General features: G+C 49.5%; 1 protein-coding gene across 1 annotated transcript in view; it reads left to right on the forward strand.

Moving 5' to 3' along the window:
* The window catches only part of CLCN1 (chloride voltage-gated channel 1), a 100,114-nt gene extending 81,431 nt beyond the window's left edge, over positions 1–18,683 (forward strand). The window contains exons 17-23 of the mRNA XM_083593034.1: positions 1,658–1,875; positions 2,188–2,296; positions 3,695–3,780; positions 10,882–10,920; positions 13,951–14,055; positions 15,155–15,241; positions 16,277–18,683. Of these exons, the coding sequence (XP_083449160.1) occupies positions 1,658–1,875; positions 2,188–2,296; positions 3,695–3,780; positions 10,882–10,920; positions 13,951–14,055; positions 15,155–15,241; positions 16,277–16,693 (1,061 nt within the window). The 3' untranslated portion in view covers positions 16,694–18,683. The remainder of the gene's footprint in view (positions 1–1,657; positions 1,876–2,187; positions 2,297–3,694; positions 3,781–10,881; positions 10,921–13,950; positions 14,056–15,154; positions 15,242–16,276) is intronic.
* The last annotated feature ends 611 nt before the right edge of the window (positions 18,684–19,294 follow it).

Raw genomic sequence — 19,294 nt, forward strand, 5'->3', positions numbered from 1 at the left:
AGTCTGTTTGGCTCCTCCCACTCAGCTGCCCTAAAGCTGGGAGGGGGGAGCCAGCGGGCAGACCATTTGGGCAGCATGGAGCCTGCACGCCCCCAAACCATCACATCTCTCCCAGGAGAAATGAGTGGCTTGGGCACACTGCAGCTCCGCAGTGAGTGCCGCCCGGCATTTTGTTACCCGCCTTTGTGGTGACACCCAGGGCGGTCCGCACCCACCTTCTTCCGCCCCTGTTTGATGGTCCAGTTGACTCAGCAGCCCACTTGGGGCCTTCCTCTTTGGTTCCCTGTGGTTTAGACAACTTGCTGCCAGGCCACATGTGTGCTGGGCTGGATCTGTACTGATAAAAAAAAGGCTATAGGAAAAAAACGCTATAAAAGCTCTCAATGCAAAATTCCATTGGTGATGGATCACTGCTCTACAGAGCCATCTGGTGTACATGTTTATACCATAGTTATAATGATATAATTGACAAGTGTAGCTGAGTCGGAACTTTCTACCATATGTGGTGGATATGTAGGAAAATACAGGAATTCTGGGAGAGTATCCATGCAGAACTGCAAAAAATGCTAAAAATCTCTTTCAATAAAAAACCAGAGGCCTACCTCCTGGGAATAACAGATTTGGATATTCCGCAAAAGAGGAAGGGTATTGTAATGGCTTTAGGGGTTGCTCGTGCGTAAGTTACTGCCGCTCTTGGCTAGGTTGCCTGGTTAAACCGTTTCTGTCTGGACAGCCATCCACTCCATGGCTGTTCAGTCACTAGCAGAATCCGTCAGTGGGCGTTTCTTGAACCTCTTCCAGCAAAGAAGTTCTTTGACGCCAAGTCGCCGCCTACTTTCCCTGCGCGGAAGTCTTCTGTGCAGGGTGGGTGTGGGCAGCGGAGGACCTGTGCTCTCCTCGCTGGTCTCCTGCGAAGAGTCCTGGAGCCTCCTCTCTGCTTCCCCCATCGACCCCCCTCTATCCCTGGTGTTGCGCTGATTTTCTTCCCCAGCCGTAGACCTGCCTCTCTCCCTGCTTGGCCCCTCTCCAGCATCGCTGTGGAGCCTTGCCTCCTCCTCTAGTTCCGATGGCAGTTCCCTGACAGGTATCTTTTTATATGCGACGGCGGCAGCAAGAGTTCTGATTGTGGCAAAATGGAAGAGTAATGAAATCTAAAAAGATTGGATCCAAAAGCTGACAGAATATGCCGAATTAGATGGTCTATCAGAAAAAATAAAGAATAAATCAAAACAGGAATTTGTTTCAAAATGGGAGGTTTTCAAAGAATATTTGAAAAACAAATATAGTAGTGTAAATTCTGTTGCAGCATTTGAGGAACTTCAGTAATAGTTGCAAGGTAGATATAAGAAATTAGATACATTAAGAAAAAGTTCAATTATGATAAAAGTGTGTATTGGCAATAAGTAATATGAAATCAAAATATGGAATAGATGGGAGGTTGGGTCTTTAGTGTTAAGACCAATATATGTTTTATTGTTTGTTAAGAAAATTATGTGTCTATGGTTATTCATGTGTGTAATTTGGTATTTGTGTTTTTTCTTTTTTCTTGCTGCATCAATAAAAAATAAAAAAGACAAGTGTAGCTGAGTCCCTGGGAAAAGGGAAGAAAGCCCTACTTGGCCTTACCTGCTTTCGTTCTTTCCCTCTCCTCCTGTAGAGTCCATGATCCTGCTGGGCTCTGTGGAGCGGCCAGAGCTCCAGGCCCTTCTGCACAGGCACCTCAGCGCTGAGCGCCGTCTCCGCTTGGCCAGGGAAACACAGCAGCAGAAACTGGCCGAGACACCATATGATGGGCACAGGTGGAAGCACGAATCATTTGCTTTTGTGGATGAGGATGAGGATGAAGAAGAGAAGCCTGAGGTAGTGAAGGAAAAGGTGAGGAACAGAGCCCAGGAGGAGAGTGAAAGAAGGAACAGGAGTGGGAAGAAGGAAAGGGGGGGAAAACAAGAGTAGCATTGTTATAAGAAGATGAGATTTGGACCTCGAAATCTCTGGTTAAAATCTCACCTGTTGAGAATTCACATATGAGGAACCTTCTCATTCAACATAAGTTATACTTTGCTTGTAATGCATGTTTGGAGAGATTAACGCAGAGATTGCTGCAATAATGTAGGCGAAGAGTATTTGGGAAAGTTGCAAAATAGATGAAAAATATTTCAAGTTAAATCCTGGTCCTTTCTCCTGCAGCTTCCACAACAGCCTGCTTTCATCAGCAGTTTCTCAGAACCACCCAATGGCCCAGTGGCTCCTCACAAGCCATTGCCAGAGTCACCAACCCCCCAGGAAACTCCTACAGGTACAGAAATACATACCCTGTTGTCTTGGGGTGGGACAGAAGAGTGTAAGAGGAGTCTGCTGGATGCCGCCAGTGGCCCATCTACTCCAGCATCCTGTTCTCACAGGGACCAACCAGATAGCTATGCGAAACCAAGCAAGCCAGACCCAAGCGCAAGAGCACTCTCCCCTTCCGTGGTTTTCAGCAACTGGTATTGCTCCATGACTTTGTCTAATCTTCTTTTACAACCATCAAAGCTGGTGGCCATCCCAGTGAGCACTTGGAAGCTTGACTGCCCTTGCCTGTCTGTTCTGTGGGAAATGGGAGGGGAATAGAGACCGCAAGTGTGATGCTACAGAGTGGATCATGAGTCCCGTCATCTACTCATCTTTGCTCACTTGGAGGAAAACAGGAGTGAAGATACAGGAAGCCCCATACTTTGGTCACCTGTCCTGCCAAGGCTTCCCTTCATGCTGCTACATGATTTCTGTTGTTTCACAAATTCAGTCATGTTGCTTCCTATCCTCTTTCTTTGATAATCCCTGTGGTTTAGAGAACTAGCTGCCAGGCCACATGTTTGCTGGGCTGGATCTGTACTGATAAAAAAACGCTATAGAAAAAAAACATGGTATAAAAGGTCTCAATGCAAAATTCCATTGGTGACGGATCACTGCTCTACAGAGCCATCTGGTGTATATGTTTATAACATAGTTATAATGATATAATTGACAAGTGTAGCTGAGTCCCTGGGAAAAGGGAAGAAAGCCCTACTTGGCCTTACCCCCCTTTCTTAGCTGAGGTGTTATGGAAATTCCATCCCGGTATCTGGTCCCGTCATCACCCTGAATATATCCCTGGCTGTACCTCATCATTTGCCCTTTAAAACTCATCCCTTCCAGCAATTTCTTTTCCCATCCCACTTGATCACGTATACTGGTTAATCACTTGATGCCTGCAGCACCAGGTGGTTGCTTGCATGTGTGGATGAGCCGCCATAGATGAAGCATCGCAAAGCGCATTTATGCGACCGCACATCAACCCCAAGCACAACACTTTTCACAAATTCAGTTGTTGTGAGCCACCAGGTGTTGAGTCATCAGGGGGTGTTCACCCTTGTGTGAACAAGCCTTTATTGCCCTAATGTAGGGAACATCGCCTTCTGAATCCGGCCCACGGACGGTCTGGGAATCAGTGTGTTTTTACGGTCTGGGAATCAGTGTGTTTTTACATGAGTAGAATGTGTCCTTTTATTTAAAATGCATCTCTGGGTTATTTCTGGGGCATAGGAATTCATTCATATTTTTTCCAAAATATAGTCCGACCCACCACATGGTTTGAAAAAGGTTGCTGACCCCTGGTCTAGATTATGGAGTAGGTAGGGGCACCACACATTCCTTCCTCTGGTCTTACTTCCCACAGGACGGAGATTCTGGCGCTTGAGGAGACTGATACGTTACCTCCTGTGTCTTTACCACCCTCCACGTCAGCAAGAGATGGCTGAGCAGGTGAGGAGGCCTTTGTGCCTGACTGGAAAGCAAGGGCTGCTGGCTTCTAAGACAGGAGCATTTGTTGGGATGACACCTCAAAATGACGGACTGGTTGGTCCAGGAGTGTGACCAAAATGGCAGCGGACGGGGGTGGGGAGCCTTTTAAAACGTTTGATTGACCTAAAACTGCCTTTTGGCCCCTATTGTATTTCTTCTGTTTTGCTTTTGTACTATTGGATTGCAGACAATTTCACCTCACAGGTATATAGTTTGCATTTTGGGCTTTATATCTGTTTTGGGGCCTTTGTGCCGTTATATCCAGGTGGGTGGGATGAGCACTATTTATTCGTTTGTTATTTCATAAAATAAAAAAGAACTGTCAGGGGTTCAGGAGCAGAGGGAACGGATGGCGAGGAATCGGAAGGAGAGGTTAGCGATGATAGCCGTCCGAGATCTCTAAGTCTGTCCAGCGAATCGGAGGATTCACAGAAAGGGGCTCCCGTGGGCAGAGCTGGGGGGTTACCAAGAGGGGCACCCCAGGAAGAAGGGACCAGAGGGGATTCAGAGAGCAGCAGCTGGAAATCCGGACCAGCTACTCCACCAGAGAGCAGCAGGGGGGAGGAGTTCCAGGCACCAGCGACAGGCAGCTCTCCGGCAGCAGCCACGCCTGCGTCAGAGAGCGAGGAAACGGTAGAGAGGAGGGTCGGAGACAGCGCGCGCGCGCCAAGTTCAAATGTACCAGAGGGAGGCGCAATGAGCAGCCCGGAAAGGGAGCCAGGTCCTAAAGCCCGCCGAAGGGAGGGGGAGGAATCCGAAGGGTCCGCATCCGAGGCATCCAGGAAGGAAGGAACCCCGGGGGGTGGTAGGACCCAGAGGCGAAAGGAGAGACGCAAAAGGTGGAGCAAGGCTAGGGTCTTGAACTGGTGTACAGGAGGCGGAGATTCAGATGGGACTTCGCCGATCTAGGGAATAGACGTAGAGACGCACGCTAAGATGTGGAAATGGATATTATACTTCAATAAAGACTTTATTCCGTTCTACCGGCTAGCGTTGGTCCTTTGTGAGCCGGGACCTAGAGGCAGTCTCTGACAGTAAGTCCCATCTCCCAGAAGTTTTCATCAGTTCTCTTTGACTCAAGCGGCGTGTGGGGAGCGAAGCAGGGAGGAAAGAGGACTGGTGCCTTTGGAGCTCACAAAAGTCAAGCGACATGTCTACTGAAGAGCAAATTGCTTCCCTGCGAGAAGCGGTAACGCAGCTCAGCGCAGAGATAATCGCCTCCAGGAAAAGAGAGGATGAAGCGGCTGCTGCATGCCGAGATCTCCAAGCCAGGTTGGAAGTGCTTGCTAAGCAGGCACAAACGGGTTCCAGATCCGAGGGAATCGGGTTGGGAAGGACTGGAGGCAGCATTGTATCTCACTTTGATGGGAATTTGCAGCAGTACCCCAATTTCCGAGCAGACGTGCAGTTTGCGCTGAAACTGCTGGAGAAAGAGTTTAGAGATGAGCAAGAAAAAGTGGGGTTTATCTTGTCTCATTTGCATGGAGACGCGAAAGCATGTCTGCGCAATCTGTGGAGAGATATGGACCCAGCGCTCCAGAGTTCAGCTGCATTCATTAAAGCGATGGATTCTTGCTTTCTATCGAAAATAGACATTGACATTGCCCGTAAGGACATATTTGAGCTGAGACAAGGGAAAGCCAGCGTGAGGCAGTATCACTCCCGCTTTTTTGCATTGGTCAATGCCTTGGGGTGGGACAAGGATTCCCCCCCCGTTAGAGATCTTTATTGGGAAGGATTGAACCCCCAAATCAAGGATGAGATAGCGCGGGGGGAGAGACCCAAAAGCACCCAGGAGGTGGTGGACAGATCGCTTGCAGTGGGGGTGAGGCTGGAGGACCGCCCTTGGGACAGAGGAGAAGGGCGTTGGGGACGCACACCAGCCAGAGTGCCCTCCCTCTTGCCCAGGGATGTCGCGCGTGCGCAATCAACGCCTCCGCAAGCAGGGGGGGAGGAGCCAATGGAGATCGGCGGTGCTAGAGCTCAATCAGCCACCAGAGCCTTAACACCGGGAGCAGTCAAAACAAAGCAGCCTAGAGGGAACAGGAAGTGTTACATCTGTGACAGTTCGAAGCACATGGCGAAAGAGTGTCCCCAGAGGCTCCACAAGCACACTGCAGCTTCAATAACAGTAATGGGAGCAACTCAGCAAAGTGAACCACGGCAGGGAAACGGAAGCACTGGGGGCCAGCCAGGCGAGTCAGTGAAGAAGTCCCCAGAGATTTTGAAGCCCACGGATCCCCTCCCGCCCAAACCAGTGGTGCAGCTCACCGCATCGCTCCAGCTGCCCAGTGGTCTCACTTTAGAAGTGCCGATTACGATTGACTCTGGCAGTAATGCGGACTTTATCGCACTGGAATTCCTTCAACAACATAACATAGCGCTACTGCCAGCCACACTGCCCCTGAACGTGGTCACAGTGGATGGCAGGGAACTGCTAGGGGGGCAGGTGGTGCAGCAGACACCACCTATGGTGATGCAAATTGGGAATCACCGAGAAGTCATCAGCTTCAACGTCACCCAATTGTCGGACACGCCCATAGTGTTGGGCATGAGTTGGCTGGATAGGCACAGCCCGGCATTAGCGTGGTACCAGCGGCAATTGACCTTCTGCTCTTCCTACTGCGCAGCGCACTGCATCCAGACCTGCCAGGAAGGAGAGGGGCGAGAGGATGCACCGCAGCTACACCTAGGCATGGTGCAAGCGGTGCCCAACAAGTACAAGGAGTTTTTGGAGGTCTTCTGCGAGAAGGAGGCGGACAAACTGCCCCCCCACAGACCCTATGACTGCAAGATTGATCTCCTGCCGGGGGCAACGCTGCCAACAGGGAAACTGTATTCCATGTCTGAGGACGAACTGCAGGAACTTAGGGAGTTCATAGACCACAATTTGAAGCGCGGGTTCATTCGGGAGTCGAAAGCTGTAGGGGGCAGCCCAGTATTCTTTGTGAAGAAGCGAGACACGCCCCAGAAGAGGCTTGTAGTTGACTTTCGAATTTTGAACTCGAAAACCAAGCCCTCGTCCTTCCCCATGCCCAAAATAGACGACCTGCTCGCGACGGTAAGGAAAGGACGCGTTTTCACCAAGTTGGATCTGCGAGGCGCGTACAACCTGATTCGTGTGCGGGAGGGCGACGAGTGGAAGACGGCCATGTTCACACCACTGGGCACCTACGAATACAGAGTTATGCCCTTCGGATTACAAAATGGCTCTCACTGTTTTCAAGCCTTTATGCATCACGTGTTGGCGGGACTCCTTTACAAGAAATGCGTATGCTTCCTGGACGACATCCTGATATTTTCTGAGTCGCGAGAAGCGCACGAGAGGGATGTCAGGGAAGTTCTGCGGAGACTAAAGGAGCACAGGCTGTACGCCAAGCTGGAGAAGTGCCAGTTCGACGTGACGGAGGTGGATTTCCTGGGCTATAAACTGTCGGACAAGGGGCTCGCCATGGACAGCGCCAAGGTTCGCTCAGTATTGGACTGGAAAAGCCCGCGCAATAGGAAGGAAGTCCAGCGGTTTGTCGGCTTTGCCAACTTTTATCGCAAGTTCATCAAGGGGTTCGCTATGCAAACGGCGGCCATCACCGACACGCTCAGCTCCAAGAAGAAGAAGTTTATCTGGACGGAGGAGGCGGAGCAGTCCTTTCAGAAACTCAAGCGTCTCTTCGCTTCCGAGGAGCAGCTGCTGCATGTAAATCCCAGCAGACCGATGAGGGTGGAGACGGACGCCTCAGACAGAGCCGTGGGAGCTGTACTGTTGCAACAAGACCAGCAGGGGGACTGGAGGCCGTGCGCCTTCTACTCAAGGAAGCTCAGCAAGTCGGAGCAGAATTACACCATCTGGGACAGGGAGTTGCTAGCCATCCATGCAGCGTTCAAAGCGTGGCGGCACTTCCTTATCGGAGCCAGGCACACAGTGCAGGTCCGCACGGACCACAAGAATCTAGAGTACTGGCGCACGGCGAGGTTCCTGAATCAGAGGCACATTAGATGGGCAGAGTTCTTCGCGGACTTCGACTTCAAGATAGAGTACATCCCGGGTGACAACAACATCATGGCGGATGCCTTGTCCAGAAAGCCGCAATACCTCGAGGAGGAGGCACCGTCGGCAGCCAAGCACATTTTCGCACCGGAAGCGTGGGCTTGCGCCTCGGCGACCGTGGATCTGGACGCCGTACGTCGAGCGTTGCGGGAGGACCCCTTCGCGCTAGCCAAGATGGAGGAGGTGCACAAGGGCACGGTGAGGGACGACGAGTTCCAGATCAGAGACGGTTTGCTCATCCGCAAGGGAGCACTCTACGTGCCGGGGAATGACCTCCGCGCGAGGGTGCTGCAGCAGCTACACGACGCCCCCACTGCCGGGCACTTTGGCAGAGAAAAGACTGTAGAACTAGTGACCAGAGACTTTTGGTGGCCCAAGATGCGGGGGGAAGTAGCGGATTACGTCTCGAGATGCGACACCTGCCAAAGGGCCAAGTCAGTGCACAAACCGCCGGCGGGATTGCTGGAACCGTTGCAGACGCCGTCTGAGCCGTGGGAACGGGTGGCCCTGGACTTTGTCACGGATCTGCCCGGTTCGAGGGGAAAGACGGCAGTGCTTGTGGTGGTGGACATGTTTACCAAGATGGCACACTTCATTCCGTGTGCGAAGGTGGCCACGGCAGAACAGACCGCCAAACTGTTCATAGACCACGTGTTTAAGGTCCACGGTCTGCCACGATCTATTCTATCCGACCGGGGGCGGCAGTTCATCTCGAACTTCTGGCAAAAGTTGATGGGCATCCTGAACGTCAAGATCAATCTAGCGTCGGCGAGACACCCGCAGACCAACGGACAAGCGGAGAGGGTCAACGCCATCATGCAGCAGTACCTGAGATGCTACGCCAATCAGCAGCCTAACACGTGGGTGGACTACCTGCCCCTCGCAGAGTTCGCTTACAACAATACGAAGCACGTGTCGACGGGGGTGACGCCGTTCTTCGCCAACAACGGGAGGCATCCCAGAACCTTCCCAGGTTTAGAGAGAGTGGGGGAGGGGGAGCCGCAGGCAGCGGAAGAATTAGCGTCAGAGTTGCAGGAAGTCCACGAACAGCTTAGGAGGCAGTTGGAACTGGCAAAGCACGCATACAAACTGCAGGCTGACAGACACAGGAGAGTAGGGGAAGACATACAGGTGGGAGACTGGGTTTGGTTAGCAGCGCAAGCAGTGCCGACCAGATCGTTGGCCAAGAAGAAGCTAGGGCATAAGCAGCTAGGGCCTTACCAAGTCCAGGCACAGGTCAATCCAGTGGCCTTCCGGTTAGCGCTTCCGGAGGGTTCCAGAATGCATCCGGTCTTCCATAGATCGGTGCTCACGCCCTACAAAGCACCGCATAGATTTCACGAGCCAGGCACAGCACCAGATCCGCCCAGAGAAGGACCCAGGGAAAGGGGGTCGCCAAGAGGGGAGCGCATCAACGAAGTCACAGAGATTTTAGACTCGAGATGGGGGGAAGAGGGAGTAGAATACCTTCTTGCCAGAGAGGATACCCCGGCCAGCGCCAACAGTTGGGTGCCGGGCTATGCCTTGGACGAGCCTCTTCTCAAGGAAGAGTTCCATGCCATTTTCCCACACAGGCCCATGCCAGCCGAGTATTTCGATGACTGGCTCTTCACACCCACACTTTCAGGCAGCACGTTCCAGGGGTTCGACTCGGACGAGGAGACGGCACCACACATACGCTCTCCGGAAGGTTCACCCTCGGGTTCTGCCTCAGACCGCTCCTATTGGTGGGATAATCAACCAGAGGAGCAGTGGCGCAGAAAGTGGCTGGGGGGTCCCTGGCAGGCATCACCCTCAGAGGGGGACGGGGGAGAGATGGACATGGACGTGTTGGGGGAGGACGTGGGATTTGAACACGAAGGCAGGGAGATGGAAGCAGAGGAGATCGACGTCGACGAGCGCACGGAGGACGAGCCAGACCTGCCCGATGTGATGTACGACACGAGGGAAGAACTGTATCCGGCACTCACCCCTGCCACGACGGAGCACCCAGAACCCACACCGGAAGGAGGGGAGGGGGGAAGGGGGGGCTTCGAGGGGGGGATGGATGTCAGGGGTTCAGGAGCAGAGGGAACGGATGGCGAGGAATCGGAAGGAGAGGTTAGCGATGATAGCCGTCCGAGATCTCTAAGTCTGTCCAGCGAATCGGAGGATTCACAGAAAGGGGCTCCCGTGGGCAGAGCTGGGGGGTTACCAAGAGGGGCACCCCAGGAAGAAGGGACCAGAGGGGATTCAGAGAGCAGCAGCTGGAAATCCGGACCAGCTACTCCACCAGAGAGCAGCAGGGGGGAGGAGTTCCAGGCACCAGCGACAGGCAGCTCTCCGGCAGCAGCCACGCCTGCGTCAGAGAGCGAGGAAACGGTAGAGAGGAGGGTCGGAGACAGCGCGCGCGCGCCAAGTTCAAATGTACCAGAGGGAGGCGCAATGAGCAGCCCGGAAAGGGAGCCAGGTCCTAAAGCCCGCCGAAGGGAGGGGGAGGAATCCGAAGGGTCCGCATCCGAGGCATCCAGGAAGGAAGGAACCCCGGGGGGTGGTAGGACCCAGAGGCGAAAGGAGAGACGCAAAAGGTGGAGCAAGGCTAGGGTCTTGAACTGGTGTACAGGAGGCGGAGATTCAGATGGGACTTCGCCGATCTAGGGAATAGACGTAGAGACGCACGCTAAGATGTGGAAATGGATATTATACTTCAATAAAGACTTTATTCCGTTCTACCGGCTAGCGTTGGTCCTTTGTGAGCCGGGACCTAGAGGCAGTCTCTGACAAGAACGTAACAATAAAACGATCAGTAAAAACATTGAAAACATTTTTTAAAAAAATTAAAATAAATCCTTGATGACCTAAAACCGGATTAAAACTCACATCAACATTCTACATAATTGTACTATGTAAAGAAAATGAATAAAAATAAGGAAATCCTGAGGCTTATTAAGGAAGATACTGCATTTCTCCTATCCTGAGAATCTGATGTGTACTCAATACTTGATCTAATCTTGGGATTTATTTTCTGTTCCCACCAGGAGTCCCCAGAGTTTGAAGACCCAATGAAGCCAGAAGAGGTATGTTTTGAAGCATAAGAGAGGGGCAGAGGGGTGGGGAGAACTGACCAGGCTGCCATCCCCATGTCCGGAGTTGCCATGGACCAATCATGGGATTGCTTTGGAAAGAAATTGCAAGATTTGCCCCCTGTCTCAGTTGGCAAGAAGTTGGGGCTTTTGTGCTTTACATAGCAATGAACAGTAAGCACCTTCTTGTCCCAGGTAGCTTACAATCTAAAATTTAACCTAGAGGGAGGAAGATGGAGGAAAACGTAGGAGGACACATATATGCATTCAGGTCAGCTACACATATTGAATTTTCTGTTCTGCCTCTAAAGCAGAATTCTTTGAGGCGGGAAATGTGTTTTAAAGGCAAACTGCGTAAATGATGGAATACACTGAAATGGCAAAGTTAACTGAAAGACTTCGAGATAAGGACAATAGAGACTTTAAGAAAGATTGGGAACCATTTATGCTACACCTACGGAAACAATGCGGTGAAATGGACTCACTAGTAGATTTTGATTAAACACGTACAATTACCAAAATAGATACAGAAAATATAACAACAACAACAACAACAACAACAACTTATTATTTATACCCCGCCCATCTGGCTGGGTTTCTCCAGCCACTGTGGGCGGCTTCCAACAGAATATTAAAATACAATAACCTATTAAACATTAAAAAATTTTTCTTTCCAGTAGCACCTTAAAGACCAACTAAGTTAGTTCTTGGTATGAGCTTTCGTGTGCATGCACACACACACAAAAAAAAAGCTCATACCAAGAACTAACTTAGTTGGTCTTTAAGGTGCTGCTGGAAAGAAAAAAAATTTTTTGTTTTGACTATGGCAGACCAACACGGCTACCTATCTGTAACTATTAAACATTAAAAGCTTCTCTAATAACTATAATGTTAAAATATCAAGAGGACAATAATAACTATTTTAAAGACTTTTAAAGTTAGAATACCAAACAAGCAGGAGAAATTAATATGTATAAGAAACAAACAAACAGAAGAGGGAGTTGAGGGAAGTCACAAGGGGTGGGGGAGATTTGGGAATAGTATTTTTTCTTTTCTATTATGTGAATGATACATTGATGATAAAATTATGTAAAATTTAATAAAAAATATTAAAAATAAAATAAAAAGGTAAATTGTGTACGCAGCCCTAGATGTCAACTAAGAGAACTGTCTCAGATATTTTTGGGTGAGTGGATTCTAAGAGAGATTGTCAGCAAGGTTTAGGGAGACAGATCCTTTCAAAATTAAGTTGCAAAAAAGGAAATGAAACTATTTTAATCTGTGTTGCTTCTTATACCCCATCAGTCCCACATAGCCATGAACCGGATTGCAGCCTAGAACATTAACTCTTCGTTCGTGTGCCAATAATGTCCTAAGAGAAGGGTCTATAACAAATCAAATCAAATCTTTATTATGGTCATAGACCAGCTTAGGGTCTATAACTTCTCTCATTATTTGCCGAAGTAGCATATTGGTGAGGACACAAGGTCTAAATTCCTACTTTAATTTCTAGTCTGACCCAGGACAAACTTGAGCTGTGTACACACTATACCTTCAAAGAACATTTCCCCCCTCAAAAGAATTCTGGTGGGAACTGTAGTTTATCCCTCATAGCGCTGCAATTCCCAGCAATCCATAACAAATTGCAGTGCTCAGAATTCAAGGCAGGAAGAGTGCTTCAGATATGAAACTTATTAGTTTAAGTGAAGACTCTCTTAAGGCAAATCTTTAAAAATGTATTATAAGCACCGACAACTGGGAAACACTGGCCTGAGAGCACTCCAACTGGAGAACAGCCTTTACCAAAGGTGTCATGGGCTTTGAAGACACTCGAGCTCAGGACAAAAGGGAGAAATGTGCTAAGAGGAAGGCACACTTGGCAAACCCTCACCATGATCAACTCCCACCCGGAAACCTGTGTCCCCACTGTGGAAGGACGTGTGGAACCAGAATTGGCCTCCACAGTCACTTACGGACTCACTGTTAAGACCGTGTTTATGGAAGACAATTTTACTCGGCTATGAGTGATCTCCAAAGAAGAATTAGTTTCAGTAGGGGATGAGGAATTATGAGTTAAACCCATAGACTTTATGGAAAAGGTCGGCTGGGAAGAGGGGAAGTTGTTCTGACAAGGAGTTCCAAGCACAACAGGCAACAAGGACGAAAGGGGTAGGAGAGACTTGCAAGGAAGACAGGAAATAAGGAGAACGTAATCCCCATTAGAAATGGCTTCAGGCAGGCTTCCAAGGCACGAACTGCAGGGAAAGTTGTTTGAGGAGCCTGCCTGAAATGGCCCAAGGAAGGTAGAGCATATATGGTCTACGGGATATGGGTGGCGGGAGCAGCAGCAGCCTGGGCATAGCTGTCAACTTACAGATTTGAAAATAAGGGACCAGCAGCCTTGAAAATAAGGGACCAGCAGCCAAAATAAGGGACCTGCAGCCTCACCTGTTCCAGGCACTCCAGTCTTCCTGTCCTCCTGCAGTCTGGTCAAACTCATGCTGGTAGCTTCGAGAACACTGTCCAACCAACTTTGTAACCAGAGGTTCAACTGAATAGAATCTGAATCACATGCACCACAAGGCCTATGCAGCCTCAACTTAAGATGGCTCCCCGGCCTGGCTTTGCACTGCAAAGTTTGCAGCAGCACGTGCAACAAAATGGCATCCAGCATTCAAAAAACCCCTCAGCTTGCATTAACTAGCCACACACAAGGCATGCAAGCTCCACCCCCGGTCGTTCTTAGACTTCTTATTGGGTGAGCAACACAGCCAAGCAACACAGTTGGAGCCTCCCTCCTCCCTGGCCGGCAGGGAGGGAGGGAGGGAGAGGAGCTGCTTCCTTTGAAATTTAAGGGACATCATTTAAGGGACATTTAAGGGACATCCATGAATAAGGGACAGCAGCGGGACATGGCGCTGGAATAAGGGACTGTCCCTTCAAATAAGGGACACTTGACAGCTATGAGCCTGGGAAAAGATAGGAGTGCAACCTCTGTGTGTGAATGCATCTTTCCTGTGTCAGATAGAAGCTTGGGAGCAGGAGGAGCTAGAGAAAAACGTGTGCTTCAACAGCTGCCGCATAGACCCCTCGCCCTTTCAGCTGGTGGAGAGGACATCCCTGCACAAGGTGAGTGTCACTGCCCTGTCCCTTTCTGTCTCCCACCGCCATCTTTGGCCAGCCCCCACAGTCCCCAGCCCTCCTCTTGCTTTCCAATCTTGTCTACTTTCCCCCCCGACTCTTGGTCAAAACTGTATTTCATAGTCACAAAGCCAAGAATTGCTGAGATTGGGGTTACTTGCTGCTACTTTTTCACATATGCAAGAGACAAACAGCCAAAGACAGAACTCTCAGACCTTCCTGTTGTAGGGCCTATGCCATGATTTTACAGACACAAAGCCATGTCTCCATGCCTCATCAGTTCTCCTCCCTTTCCACCTCCCCTGGAATGCACAGCCATTCCTGACCATAAGCTGGACAACTTGTGATTCCCAAGTGGAGCACAGCCATCATCAACCGTCTACTGTGAGCTGCCAGGTATTTGAGAACTAGGGGTTTTTTTTAGTTTCAGGTGAGCTCCATAAACAAGAGGTTCATTCAGTGCTATTTTTCTAGAAAAATAGGTGCTGGAACTCATCATGAACGCCTCTCTCTTTCTCATAGAATGGCAATGAAACCCACCTGAGAGTTCCAATGAGTTTCCCCTGAAAAAAAGCCCTGGGTTTGTTGAAACTTTAGTGGGTCACCCAACTTGTGTGGTGCCATTTGCCCACTTGCCTGGACTTATGGGGGAGGTGGGGCAGACACAAAAGGTTCTCAAGCCCCTGACAAGCCAACACCTGGCAGTGACCTGGGTTGAGCTTGGAGGGTCACATGAAGTACAGAACTGCTCATCAGATTCATTCAGACAAAAACATAATCTGTAATTCAGTTTCTGTAGTTATGGTTCTTACGCTACATGAATTTCAGTATGTTATGCTTAATACCAGCGGACTTGCCACAATTTCTTCTCAACACCAACAAAACATTACAGTAGGTGGGATCTGCACCATTAATGGTTCAGGTCCAAGCACGAAGATTTCATCTCTTGGCTTTGCCGAATTTTCTCTTCTGGACTTGGGTGCAACAAAATCCACCACGTGCGATTCAGATTCTCCATGAATCTACAATGACTGGCCTGTTCTCTTTTCTCACTGATAGAAACTGTCTTATCTCTCCCCTCTCACAGACACACACCTTGTTTTCATTGCTGGGACTCAGCCATGCCTATGTAACCAGTATGGGGAAGCTGAGAGGTGTGATTGCCCTGGAAGAGGTAAATTTAACTTTGCTACCTTTGTATTCCTTTGATCAGTCTCAGATAGTCCTTACATTGTCCAATGCCAGTTGGCTCTTGCCTAGAGGAGTAAAAGATCCAGCCACTACAATTCAAGGCAGACAAATAGTTTTAAAGAGAGGTATGATCAGGGCAGTCTTGCCATGTTTGTACATTAACACTGGTTTTATCCAGTGCTATTTTTCTAGAAAAAGAGGTGCCGGAACTCAGTTCCAGCGAGTTCCTGCTGGTTTGATCTCACAGTTGCCCCACTACTGGGATGTTAGCTTAGTAACTGTGCTAATGATTGTTTATTAAAGGCTTCTGGGCCCAGCATGTAGGGGCGTGGGTGGCGCTGTGGTCTAAACCCCTGAGCCTCTCGGGCTTGCCGATCAGAAGGTTCGAATCCCCGTGACGGGGTGAGCTCCCATTGCTCGGTCCCTGCTCCTGCCAACCTAGCAATTCGAAAGCACGCCAAAAAGTAGATAAATAGGTACCACTCCGGTGGAAAGGTAAACAGCATTTCCGTGCGCTGCTCTGGTTTCGGTGTTCCATTGCGCCAGAAGTGACTTAGTCATGCTGGTCACATGACCCATAAAAACTGTCTGCGGACAAATGCCGGCTCCCTTGGCCTGTAAAGCGAGATGAGCACTACAACCCCAGCGTCGTCCACGACTGGACTTAACTGTCAGGGGTCCTTTAACCTTTACCTTTAGTCCCTGAGTAGAATTGTCATTGTCAGGGTTTCCTGGGATGACGCAAAGTCTGCTCAAACCACTGTTATCTGTGGTGTAGATATGGCCGAGTATTTCTATTGAGATTCTACAAATTGAGACCTAGTATCCTTTGCATGGATATTTTCTGATCTTTTGATTCGAGATGGACTCATTTATAGCCATACCCGCCTCCACCTGCCAAGGAGGCACCAGACACTCAGTGAATGTTGGCGGAGATTTCCAGGTCTCCTGAACAACTGTAGACTTGTTTATTTGGTGGTGGTGGTGCATCTGTTCATTCCCTCTCTGTAACTCTCAGCTCCAGAAAGCAATTGAGGGCACCACAAGCTCTGGTGTTCGCCTTCGTCCTCCCCTGGCCAGCTTCCGTGACACTACCCAGACGGCGGGTGGCAAGGAGCAGGCCAAGTGGACTGCACAGATGTGGAGCAAGCACGACAGTGATGCAGCGGCGGCGGCAGCAGCAGCAGCTCCCAGCAGTATGGCAGCAGACTCAGGGACAGAGAGCCTGGTAGCCCCTGGCTCTCCCTTCCCGCCACCCTCTCCTGCCCCCAGTGGAGGGAAGGCGGTGGTGCGCTCTGCCTCAGTGGCTGATATGGAACTGGAGGAACTGGAGCTTTCTGGCCCAGCTGCTGAGAACATCTCAGGCATCCTGAAGGACCTCAACCTGCGCCCCACAGACGTGTCTGAGGATGACGACGATGACGTGCCACTATAATTGCACAGAGGAGGCCCCCGTCTTGCCCCTTCACCCAAGATACTCCTGCCATACTTGCGCTTCAAGGAAAGGCCTGTGGGCAGCTTCTCTGGCACTAATGGATGGTAATCCGCACTGGAGAGCCTTGGCTACATGGGCTGACTCTTCCTTCTGCCACTATCAATGGGGTGGGGTGTACTTTGATTACCATGCTGTGTTAGGCATTCCATAGGGCTCCATCCCCTGTGGAGAGATGGTCATGGCAGGCTGCGCAGAAACTTCTCTTTAGACTAAATGACACGGCCACCAACATTTTCCTCGCCTTGCTTGATGAAATACTTAGCTTAGAGAGGAAGTAGACAAAGGATTTAACCCAGACTGGCTGTGGAAAGAATGCAACCCAGGTTGTCAACAGGCCCATAAGTGGGGAATTTATGCGGTGGTGCCCTTCCCTTCGTGCTCCCGGAGTGAAACTGTCTCGTCTTTACGACTTTGCACATCTCAGAAGCCCCTCTCCTGAGAATTGCAGCTTTAAGCCACATGTGTTTTTTGCTGCTTTTCCAGACCCATCCTTGTCCAATGTTCCCATCCGGAAATCACAACATTTTCCCAATATATCCCACTCAAGTGTGCGGCTCAGGTCAGGATGTGTTATGGAATTTAAAGGCCAAGCTCAATCTGAATAGAGAAGAGTATCTCTGCCCCACCCGCTAGAGAAAAAGAAGGCAGCAGTAGGAAGGCAGAAAGCCAGTGTGGTGTAGTGGTTAAGAGCGGTAGTCTCTTAATCTGGTGAACTGGGTTCGCGTCTCTGCTCCTCCACATGCAGCTGCTGGGTGACCTTGGGCCAGTCACACTTCTTTGAAGTCTCTCAGCCCCACTCACCTCACAGAGTGTTTGTTGTGGGGGAGGAAGGGAAAGGAGAATGTTAGCCGCTTTGAGACTCCTTAAAGGGAGTGAAAGGCGGGATATCAAATCCAAACTCTTCTTCTTCTTCTTCAACCTGATCACTTGTTTTGTATATTTCTTGGAGATGTGAAAATTAAATGAAGGAAAGACTCAGTGCCCTGACTCACTCTAGGAAATGTAACACAACCAGGGCTCTGTTTGCAGAAGTCTTCTAAAATCCTGCTTTGGGTTGCTGAGCGGGAAGAAGGGGAATTAATCTGGCTCCCTGAAACCTAATAAATTAGTGCCCCCACCTCAAACCCAGAAAATCTATTAATAAAAACAAATTCAACCATCACCACCACCACATCTGCTGGATTAGAGAAATGAGCATATGCACAGCGCATTGCTCCCATATAGCTTCCCACCCAGCTTGGGAGACCTATGCAAAAGCCTTCTCTGGCACACATAATGGCTGCAGCTTTACCTGAAGGCTGTAAGAAAATGATACAACCAGAAAGGGTAGTATTCTGAAGTTTTCTGATCATTAGCGAGGCGAAAGTTTGAGCAAGGTAGCACATAGTCTTAAATGGTTGGTTTTTTTTTTTTACGTTTTTATCATGACATGATGGACACTTATGCAAAGCAGTTGTCTTAATCACTAGAATTCCTGCGAAGAAACGGATGTGATAAGAGGCGGCAAGTGGAGGAAGAAACCGTTGCTGCTTCTGTGAGCACACCTCTATTACAGTTGCCTATAGGCTTTCTACCAGTTTAACAGCCATGGCTTCTCCCCAAAACTTAAAGTTTGGCAAAGGTGCTGAACATTCTGTTATGAACAATCTGCAATGACATTTCCTGGGAGAGAATGATGGCTGACCCTGTTTTAAGTGGGTAGTATCTAAAAGAGAGGAAAATGCCTGTCTCTTGAGCTTGCCATTACAAACACAGTTTTGTCCTAGCTGTGTCTTCCAATCCTGCACTCCAGTTCCCTCGCTGCTCCATTAGGGTGGGTAAATCAGTCCATTTTGGTTTCTCTTGGTTCCTCCTTTTTCCTGCGCTAATTTCAGTTCACCACACCAGTTTCTTTCTTTTTTTTAAATAATAAAGCCCTCGTTAAAATTCATCAACACTTTAGGGCCAATTTCTAATATACACACATTTTTGTATGCAATTTTCCCTAATGCAATGCGTTTTGTACGTTAGGGTTAGCATTTTTGTGCACCCTTCTACGCCAGTATATGCTCTCTGTGCAATGTCAAAATCTGGCACCTTCCATTGGACTTCGCAGCTGTGGCACCCCAAAAACTCTGCACCTGAACTGGTTGTGCTCCTCTAGATCTGCCTTTGCTCAACCCCCAAATGCCTCCACACAGTTTCGCCAAAGCTCCTCAGCCACTGTCTGTGAAGTGGTCTCAGTTATTCTTGCTCCTACTCCTGAGCAAGCCTTGGCTTACCAGAGAGGAGGATATGCACTGGCATTTCTTGCACATGCAGGGGAATACCACCTGGAGGAGTAAAGTGCCTGCCCTGCCTATGTGAAACTGATGACATGCAATGTTTACCGTTTTTTAGAATTCTCCAGCCCTCTTGGACAGTTCCATGGGGAAATAAAAACAAAGTTATTACAAGCAGAAATCACCAGCCCGAAAGCTGTCTCATACACATGGAGAAAACACTGGAAAGGACATTTATGAATACACTCATGTGATGGTAGTTTCTTAGGCTCAGAAATGG

This window comes from Podarcis filfolensis (genome assembly GCF_964270895.1).
Source record: "Podarcis filfolensis genome assembly, chromosome: 17".
In the NCBI taxonomy this organism is placed as follows: Eukaryota; Metazoa; Chordata; class Lepidosauria; order Squamata; family Lacertidae; genus Podarcis; species Podarcis filfolensis.